This window comes from Mustelus asterias, chromosome 5 (assembly GCF_964213995.1).
Source record: "Mustelus asterias chromosome 5, sMusAst1.hap1.1, whole genome shotgun sequence".
Classification (NCBI taxonomy): Eukaryota; Metazoa; Chordata; class Chondrichthyes; order Carcharhiniformes; family Triakidae; genus Mustelus; species Mustelus asterias.
The window spans coordinates 138569453-138581496 of NC_135805.1; the positions used below are offsets into that span (position 1 = coordinate 138569453).

General features: G+C 51.5%; 1 protein-coding gene across 1 annotated transcript in view; it reads left to right on the top strand.

Annotated features, from left to right (window-relative positions):
• The window catches only part of opn6a (opsin 6, group member a), a 71077-nt gene that overhangs the window by 4645 nt on the left and 54388 nt on the right, over positions 1 to 12044 (top strand). The window contains exon 4 of the mRNA XM_078213771.1: positions 2663 to 2767. Coding sequence (XP_078069897.1) covers positions 2663 to 2767 — 105 coding nt within the window. The remainder of the gene's footprint in view (positions 1 to 2662; positions 2768 to 12044) is intronic.

Consider the following 12044-nt stretch of genomic DNA (forward strand, 5'->3'; position numbering starts at 1 on the left):
ATTCCTCCATCCTGGATTCCCGGTGGAAATCCACCGAGAGGAAAGTGCAGCAGTCGCTCCGACTCACACTTCCCGCAGGAACTTGTCCGTGAAAAGGAAAGGTGAATTTATTCCCATGGATTTCCTCGAATGTTCTGTACAGAGTAGCTCTGTGATTCCTCACTGCATCTTCCTGGTTGTGTTTGGTTACAGCTCCTGACTTTGTAAGGAGGCTGCACTCTCGCTAAACGCTCACAAATAAATCCCCGAGTGCACTGTGCAGGTTACAAACCAGAACGGCCCTTAGAGGCTGATGGACACGACACACACCCTCACACACGGGGGCTGAACAAAGTGTGGGAGGGGTCCTGTCCTCTCTTACACAGTGTCTTCTTCACCAAACACCCACTCCCACCCACACACCCACCACCCACTCGCACACCCTCCACCCACACACAGACCCGCTCGCCACGCACACACACACACACACACCCACACACACACACACACACACCCGCTCACCCCAAATACACCCACCCACACACAGACCCGCTCGCCCCACACACCCACACACACACACCCACACACACACACACACCCGCTCACCCCAAATACACCCACCCACACACAGACCCGCTCGCCCCACACACACACACACACACACACACACACACACACACACACACCCACACACAGACCCGCTCGCCCCACACACACACACACACACACACCCACACACACACACACACACACACCCACACACACACACACACACACACCCACACACAGACCCGCTCGCCACACACACACACACACACACCCACACACACACACACACACCCACACACACACACACTCACACACATACACACACACACACACACACACACTCACACACACACTCACACACACACTCACACACACACTCACACACACACACACACGCACCCACACACACACACACACACGCACCCACACACACACACACACGCACCCACACACACACACGCACACGCACACGCACCCACACACACACACACACACTCACACACACACACTCACACACACCCACACACACACACACACTCACACACCCACACACACACACACGCACCCACACACACACGCACCCACACACACACACACACGCACCCACACACACACACGCACACACACACTCACACACCCACACACACACACACACTCACACACACACACTCACACACACACACTCACACACACACACACCCACACACACACACACACTCACACACCCACACACACACTCACACACACACACTCACACACACACACACTCACACACACACACTCACACACACACACACGCACCCACACACACGCACACACACACTCACACACCCACACACACACACACACTCACACACGCACCCACACACACACACACACTCACACACGCACCCACACACACACACACACACACTCACACACACACACACTCACACACACACACTCACACACACACACACGCACCCACACACACTCACACACACACACACACACCCACACGCACCCACACACACACACACACACACCCACACACACTCACACACACCCACACACACACGCACCCACACACACACACACACACGCACCCACACACACACACGCACCCACACACACACACACACGCACCCACACACACTCACACACACACACGCACCCACACACACACACACACTCACACACACACACACACACACACACACACACTCACACACACACACACACACACACACCCACATACACACGCACCAACACACACACACACACACTCACACACACACACACTCACACACACACACACACTCACACACACACACACACACACACACACCCACATACACACGCACCAACACACACACACACTCACACACACACTCACACACACCCACACACACACACACTCACACACCCACACACACACGCACCCACACACACACACCCACACACACACACTCACACACACTCACACACCCATACACACACACCCACACATACACACACACACACACACTCACACACACACACACACCCACACATACGCACACACACCTCCACCCACCCCACATCACCATTTCTCCGCATTGATGTCATGGGAAAGGGGACAGAAGCAGGCGGAGCGGGGATGCTGGAGAGGAGGGGGTGGAGAGCTGGATAATGAGGGGGGAGGGGAATGGGAATCACGGCGGTGTTGATGAGGAGAGGGGAATGGAGGGGGTGTGAGGGGGAGGGGTAGGGAGGGGAGAGTTTAGAGGGGGAGGGGATGGTGAGGGGGAAGAGGAGGGAAGAAGGTGTTGAAGGGGAGGGATATGGGAAGGGGATGGGGAAGGGGATGGGGAAGTGTGGAACTGGATCTGTGGTTGGAGCTGCTGCGAGACTGAGGGATAAACCAGCTCCTCGAGATGAAGGTCCGTGAGAGAGAAGCAGGAAGAAGGTCGAATTACCCAGGGAACGCAGAAATAGATTTGAGACATAAACATTTGAGTGTGGCTCCGGGAATCTCAGGCTGCCTGAGCTGGGTAGCACTGGGCAGTGGTCTATGGCTGGATTCATTGTCAATGGGATTGTTAGAAAGAGGATGTGTCAATCTGAGCTTCAGAATCTGCGCCTCCATCTAATACCTTCCCTGATGTTTCTGCAGCACAATATATTGGCCAAGAGAATATCATCCGAGCACTGACACTGATCTGGGCTGCCGCACTGTTCTGGTCCGCATCACCTCTGTTTGGATGGGGAAGTTACACAGGTAAGACACCATTACACAGAGCGAGACTCCGTTACACACAGCGAGACTCCGTTACACAGAGCGAGACTCCGTTACACAGAGCGAGACTCCGTTACACAGAGCGAGACTCCGTTACACAGAGCGAGACTCCGTTACACAGAGCGAGACTCCGTTACACAGAGCGAGACTCTGTTACACACAGCGAGACTCCGTTACACAGAGCGAGACTCCGTTACACACAGCGAGACTCCGTTACACAGAGCGAGACTCCGTTACACAGGTAAGACACCATTACACACAGCGAGACTCCGTTACACAGAGCGAGACACTGTTACACAGAGCGAGACTCCGTTACACAGAGCGAGACTCCGTTACACACAGCGAGACTCCGTTACACAGAGCGAGACTCCATTACACAGAGCGAGACACTGTTACACAGAGCGAGACACTGTTACACAGAGCGAGACACTGTTACACAGAGCGAGACACTGTTACACAGAGCGAGACTCCGTTACACAGAGCGAGACTCCATTACACAGAGCGAGACACTGTTACACAGAGCGAGACACTGTTACACAGAGCGAGACTCCATTACACAGAGCGAGACACTGTTACACAGAGCGAGACTCCGTTACACAGAGCGAGACTCCATTACACAGAGCGAGACACTGTTACACAAAGCGAGACTCCGTTACACAGAGCGAGACACTGTTACACAAAGCGAGACTCCATTACACAGAGCGAGACTCCATTACACAGAGCGAGACTCCGTTACACAGAGCGAGACTCCGTTACACAGAGCGAGACACTGTTACACAGAGCGAGACTCCGTTACACAGAGCGAGACTCCGTTACACACAGCGAGACTCCGTTACACAGGTAAGACACCATTACACACAGCGAGACTCCGTTACACAGAGCGAGACTCCGTTACACAGAGCGAGACTCCGTTACACAGAGCGAGACTCCGTTACACAGAGCGAGACTCCGTTACACAGAGCGAGACTCCGTTACACAGAGCGAGACACTGTTACACAGAGCGAGACACTGTTACACAGAGCGAGACTCCATTACACAGAGCGAGACTCCGTTACACAGAGCGAGACACTGTTACACAAAGCGAGACTCCATTACACAGAGCGAGACACTGTTACACAAAGCGAGACTCCATTACACAGAGCGAGACACTGTTACACAGAGCGAGACTCCGTTACACAGAGCGAGACACTGTTACACAAAGCGAGACTCCGTTACACAGAGCGAGACTCCGTTACACAGAGCGAGACTCCGTTACACAGAGCGAGACTCCGTTACACACAGCGAGACTCCGTTACAACAGAGCGAGACACTGTTACACAGAGCGAGACTCCATTACACAGAGCGAGACTCCATTACAAAGAGTGTGAGACCATTACACAAAGCGAGACTCCGTTACACAAAGCGAAACTCCGTTACACAGAACAAGACCCTGTTACACACAGCGAGACACAGTTACACAGAGCAAGACTCCATTACACACAGCGAGATGCCATTACACAGAGTGAGACTCTGTTACAACAGAGCGAGACTCCATTACACAGAGCGAGACTCCGTTACACAGAGCGAGACTCCGTTACACAGAGCGAGACTCCGTTACACAGAGCGAGACTCCGTTACACAGAGTGAGACTCCGTTACACAGAGCGAGACTCCGTTACACAGAGCGAGACTCCGTTACACAGAGCGAGACTCCGTTACACAGAGCGAGACACTGTCCACAGAGCGAGATTCCGTTACACAGAGCGAGACACTGTTACACAGAGCGAGATTCCGTTACACAGAGCGAGACACTGTTACAACAGAGCGAGACTCCATTACACAGAGCGAGACACTGTTACACAGAGCGAGACTCCGTTACACAGAGCGAGACTCCGTTACACAGAGCGAGACTCCGTTACACAGAGCGAGACTCCATTACACAGAGTGAGACACTGTTACACAGAGCGAGACTGCGTTACACAGAGCGAGACTCCATTACACAGAGCGAGACACTGTTACACAGAGCGAGACACTGTTACACAGAGCGAGACACTGTTACACAGAGCGAGACTCCATTACACAGAGCAAGACTCCATTACACAGAGCGAGACACTGTTACAACAGAGCGAGACTCCGTTACACAGAGCAAGACTCCGTTACACAGAGTGAGACACTGTTACACAGAGCGAGACACAGTTACACGGAATGAAACTCCATTACACTGAGCGAGACTCCGTTACACAGAGCGAGAGACCGTTACACAAAGTGAGACACAGTTACACAGAGCGAGACTCCGTTACACAGAGTGAGACTCCGTTACACAGAGCGAGACACAGTTACACAGAGCGAGACTCCGTTACACAGAGCGAGACTCCGTTACACAGAGCGAGACTCCGTTACACAGAGTGAGACACAGTTACACAGAGCGAGACACAGTTACACAGAGCGAGACACTGTTACACAGAGCGAGACACAGTTACACAGAGCGAGACACAGTTACACAGAGCGAGACTCCGTTACACAGAGCGAGACACTGTTACACAGAGTGAGACACAGTTACACAGAGTGAGACACTGTTACACAGAGTGAGACTCCGTTACACAGAGCGAGACACTGTTACACAGAGCGAGACACAGTTACACAGAGCGAGACTCCGTTACACAGAGCGAGACACAGTTACACAGAGTGAGACACAGTTACACAGAGTGAGACACTGTTACACAGAGCGAGACACTGTTACACAGAGCGAGACACAGTTACACAGAGCGAGACTCCATTACACAGAGCGAGACACTGTTACACAGAGTGAGACTCCGTTACACAGAGCGAGACACTGTTACACAGAGTGAGACACAGTTACACAGAGTGAGACACTGTTACACAGAGCGAGACACTGTTACACAGAGTGAGACTCCGTTACACAGAGCGAGACACTGTTACACAGAGTGAGACACAGTTACACAGAGTGAGACTCCGTTACACAGAGCGAGACACTGTTACACAGAGTGAGACTCCGTTACACAGAGCGAGACACTGTTACACAGAGCGAGACACAGTTACACAGAGTGAGACACAGTTACACAGAGTGAGACACAGTTACACAGAGTGAGACACAGTTACACAGAGTGAGACACAGTTACACAGAGTGAGACACAGTTACACAGAGTGAGACACAGTTACACAGAGTGAGACACTGTTACACAGAGCGAGACACAGTTACACAGAGCGAGACACAGTTACACAGAGTGAGACACAGTTACACAGAGCGAGACACTGTTACACAGAGTGAGACACAGTTACACAGAGCGAGACACAGTTACACAGAGCGAGACACAGTTACACAGAGTGAGACACAGTTACACAGAGCGAGACACTGTTACACAGAGTGAGACACAGTTACACAGAGCGAGACTCTGTTACACAGAGTGAGACACTGTTACACAGAGTGAGACACTGTTACACAGAGCGAGACACAGTTACACAGAGTGAGACACAGTTACACAGAGCGAGACTCTGTTACACAGAGCGAGACTCCGTTACACAGAGCGAGACACAGTTACACAGAGCGAGACACAGTTACACAGAGTGAGACACTGTTACACAGAGTGAGACACTGTTACACAGAGTGAGACACTGTTACACAGAGCGAGACTCCGTTACACAGAGCGAGACACTGTTACACAGAGCGAGACTCTGTTACACAGAGCGAGACTCCGTTACACAGAGCGAGACACAGTTACACAGAGCGAGACACTGTTACACAGAGCGAGACTCCGTTACACAGAGCGAGACACTGTTACACAGAGCGAGACACTGTTACACAGAGCGAGACTCCGTTACACAGAGCGAGACTCCGTTACACAGAGCGAGACTCCGTTACACAGAGCGAGACACTGTTACACAGAGCAAGACTCCGTTACACAGAGCGAGACACTGTTACACAGAGCGAGACTCCGTTACACAGAGCGAGACACTGTTACACAGAGCGAGACTCCGTTACACAGAGCGAGACACTGTTACACAGAGCGAGACACTGTTACACAGAGCGAGACTCCGTTACACAGAGCGAGACACTGTTACACAGAGCGAGACTCCGTTACACAGAGCGAGACACTGTTACACAGAGTGAGACTCCGTTACACAGAGCGAGACTCCGTTACACAGAGCGAGACACTGTTACACAGAGCGAGACACTGTTACACAGAGCGAGACACAGTTACACAGAGCGAGACTCCGTTACACAGAGTGAGACTCCGTTACACAGAGCGAGACACAGTTACACAGAGCGAGACACTGTTACACAGAGTGAGACTCCGTTACACAGAGCGAGACTCCGTTACACAGAGCGAGACTCTGTTACACAGAGCGAGACTCCGTTACACAGAGCGAGACTCCGTTACACAGAGCGAGACTCTGTTACACAGAGCGAGACACTGTTACACAGAGCGAGACACTGTTACACAGAGCGAGACTCCGTTACACAGAGCGAGACACCGTTACACAGAGCGAGACTCCGTTACACAGAGCGAGACTCCGTTACACAGAGCGAGACACCGTTACACAGAGCGAGACACCGTTACACAGAGCGAGACTCCGTTACACAGAGCGAGACACCGTTACACAGAGCGAGACACCGTTACACAGAGCGAGACTCCGTTACACAGAGCGAGACTCCGTTACACAGAGCGAGACACAGTTACACAGAGCGAGACACTGTTACACAGAGCGAGACTCCGTTACACAGAGTGAGACACTGTTACACAGAGTGAGACTCCGTTACACAGAGCGAGACACTGTTACACAGAGCGAGACTCCGTTACACAGAGCGAGACTCCGTTACACAGAGCGAGACTCCGTTACACAGAGCGAGACTCCAATACACAGAGCGAAACTCTGTTACACAGAGCGAGACACAGTTACACAGAGTGAGACACAGTTACACAGAGCGAGACTCCGTTACACAGAGTGAGACACTGTTACACAGAGTGAGACACTGTTACACAGAGCGAGACTCCGTTACACAGAGCGAGACACTGTTACACAGAGTGAGACACAGTTACACAGAGCGAGACACAGTTACACAGAGTGAGACTCCGTTACACAGAGCGAGACACTGTTACACAGAGTGAGACACAGTTACACAGAGCGAGACTCTGTTACACAGAGTGAGACACTGTTACACAGAGCGAGACTCCGTTACACAGAGCGAGACACAGTTACACAGAGCGAGACACTGTTACACAGAGTGAGACACTGTTACACAGAGTGAGACACAGTTACACAGAGCGAGACTCTGTTACACAGAGTGAGACACTGTTACACAGAGCGAGACACAGTTACACAGAGCGAGACACTGTTACACAGAGTGAGACACTGTTACACAGAGTGAGACTCGGTTACACAGAGCGAGACACAGTTACACAGAGCGAGACACTGTTACACAGAGCGAGACACAGTTACACAGAGTGAGACTCCGTTACACAGAGCGAGACACCGTTACACAGAGCGAGACACTGTTACACAGAGCGAGACACTGTTACACAGAGCGAGACACAGTTACACAGAGCGAGACACTGTTACACAGAGCGAGACACTGTTACACAGAGCGAGACACTGTTACACAGAGCGAGACACTGTTACACAGAGCGAGACACTGTTACACAGAGCGAGACTCCGTTACACAGAGCGAGACTCCGTTACACAGAGCGAGACACAGTTACACAGAGCGAGACTCCGTTACACAGAGTGAGACTCCGTTACACAGAGCGAGACACAGTTACACAGAGCGAGACACTGTTACACAGAGCGAGACTCTGTTACACAGAGTGAGACACTGTTACACAGAGTGAGACTCCGTTACACAGAGCGAGACACAGTTACACAGAGCGAGACACAGTTACACAGAGTGAGACACAGTTACACAGAGCGAGACTCTGTTACACAGAGTGAGACACTGTTACACAGAGTGAGACACTGTTACACAGAGCGAGACACAGTTACACAGAGCGAGACACAGTTACACAGAGTGAGACACAGTTACACAGAGCGAGACTCTGTTACACAGAGCGAGACTCCGTTACACAGAGCGAGACACAGTTACACAGAGCGAGACACAGTTACACAGAGTGAGACACTGTTACACAGAGCGAGACTCCGTTACACAGAGCGAGACACTGTTACACAGAGCGAGACACAGTTACACAGAGCGAGACACAGTTACACAGAGCGAGACACAGTTACACAGAGTGAGACACTGTTACACAGAGCGAGACACAGTTACACAGAGTGAGACACTGTTACACAGAGCGAGACACAGTTACACAGAGCGAGACACTGTTACACAGAGCGAGACACCGTTACACAGAGCGAGACACAGTTACACAGAGTGAGACACAGTTACACAGAGCGAGACTCCGTTACACAGAGCGAGACACAGTTACACAGAGCGAGACACAGTTACACAGAGTGAGACACTGTTACACAGAGCGAGACACAGTTACACAGAGTGAGACACTGTTACACAGAGCGAGACACAGTTACACAGAGCGAGACACAGTTACACAGAGCGAGACACAGTTACACAGAGTGAGACACTGTTACACAGAGCGAGACTCCGTTACACAGAGCGAGACACTGTTACACGGAGCGAGACTCTGTTACACAGAGCGAGACACAGTTACACAGAGTGAGACACAGTTACACAGAGCGAGACACTGTTACACAGAGCGAGACACAGTTACACAGAGCGAGACACTGTTACACAGAGCGAGACTCCGTTACACAGAGCGAGACTCCGTTACACAGAGCGAGACACTGTTACACAGAGCGAGACTCCGTTACACAGAGCGAGACACTGTTACACAGAGCGAGACTCCGTTACACAGAGCGAGACACTGTTACACAGAGCGTGACTCCGTTACACAGAGCGAGACACTGTTACACAGAGTGAGACACTGTTACACAGAGCGAGACTCCGTTACACAGAGCGAGACACTGTTACACAGAGCGAGACTCCGTTACACAGAGCGAGACACTGTTACACAGAGTGAGACTCCGTTACACAGAGCGAGACTCCGTTACACAGAGCGAGACACTGTTACACAGAGCGAGACACTGTTACACAGAGCGAGACACAGTTACACAGAGCGAGACTCCGTTACACAGAGTGAGACTCCGTTACACAGAGCGAGACACAGTTACACAGAGCGAGACACTGTTACACAGAGTGAGACTCCGTTACACAGAGCGAGACTCCGTTACACAGAGCGAGACTCTGTTACACAGAGCGAGACTCCGTTACACAGAGCGAGACTCCGTTACACAGAGCGAGACTCTGTTACACAGAGCGAGACACTGTTACACAGAGCGAGACACTGTTACACAGAGCGAGACTCCGTTACACAGAGCGAGACACCGTTACACAGAGCGAGACTCCGTTACACAGAGCGAGACTCCGTTACACAGAGCGAGACACCGTTACACAGAGCGAGACACCGTTACACAGAGCGAGACTCCGTTACACAGAGCGAGACACCGTTACAGAGAGCGAGACACCGTTACACAGAGCGAGACTCCGTTACACAGAGCGAGACTCCGTTACACAGAGCGAGACACAGTTACACAGAGTGAGACACTGTTACACAGAGCGAGACTCCGTTACACAGAGTGAGACACTGTTACACAGAGTGAGACTCCGTTACACAGAGCGAGACACTGTTACACAGAGCGAGACTCCGTTACACAGAGCGAGACTCCGTTACACAGAGCGAGACTCCGTTACACAGAGCGAGACTCCATTACACAGAGCGAAACTCTGTTACACAGAGCGAGACACAGTTACACAGAGTGAGACACAGTTACACAGAGCGAGACTCCGTTACACAGAGTGAGACACTGTTACACAGAGTGAGACACTGTTACACAGAGCGAGACTCCGTTACACAGAGCGAGACACTGTTACACAGAGTGAGACACAGTTACACAGAGCGAGACACAGTTACACAGAGCGAGACACAGTTACACAGAGTGAGACTCCGTTACACAGAGCGAGACACTGTTACACAGAGTGAGACACAGTTACACAGAGCGAGACTCCGTTACACAGAGCGAGACTCTGTTACACAGAGTGAGACACTGTTACACAGAGCGAGACTCCGTTACACAGAGCGAGACACTGTTACACAGAGCGAGACACTGTTACACAGAGTGAGACACTGTTACACAGAGTGAGACACAGTTACACAGAGCGAGACTCTGTTACACAGAGTGAGACACTGTTACACAGAGCGAGACACTGTTACACAGAGTGAGACACTGTTACACAGAGCGAGACACTGTTACACAGAGCGAGACACTGTTACACAGAGTGAGACACTGTTACACAGAGCGAGACTCCGTTACACAGAGCGAGACACTGTTACACAGAGTGAGACTCTGTTACACAGAGTGAGACACTGTTACACAGAGCGAGACTCCGTTACACAGAGCGAGACACAGTTACACAGAGCGAGACACTGTTACACAGAGTGAGACACTGTTACACAGAGTGAGACACAGTTACACAGAGCGAGACTCTGTTACACAGAGTGAGACACTGTTACACAGAGCGAGACACTGTTACACAGAGTGAGACACTGTTACACAGAGTGAGACTCCGTTACCCAGAGCGAGACACAGTTACACAGAGCGAGACTCCGTTACACAGAGCGAGACACTGTTACACAGAGCGAGACACTGTTACACAGAGCGAGACACAGTTACACAGAGTGAGACTCCGTTACACAGAGCGAGACACCGTTACACAGAGCGAGACACTGTTACACAGAGCGAGACACTGTTACACAGAGCGAGACACAGTTACACAGAGCGAGACACTGTTACACAGAGCGAGACACTGTTACACAGAGCGAGACACTGTTACACAGAGCGAGACACTGTTACACAGAGCGAGACACTGTTACACAGAGCGAGACTCCGTTACACAGAGCGAGACACCGTTACACAGAGTGAGACACTGTTACACAGAGCGAGACTCCGTTACACAGAGTGAGACACTGTTACACAGAGCGAGACTCCGTTACACAGAGTGAGACACTGTTACACAGAGCGAGACTCCGTTACACAGAGTGAGACACTGTTACACAGAGCGAGACTCCGTTACACAGAGTGAGACACCGTTACACAGAGCGAGACACAGTTACACAGAGCGAGACACTGTTACACAGAGCGAGACACTGTTACACAGAGCGAGACTCCGTTACACAGAGCGAGACACCGTTACA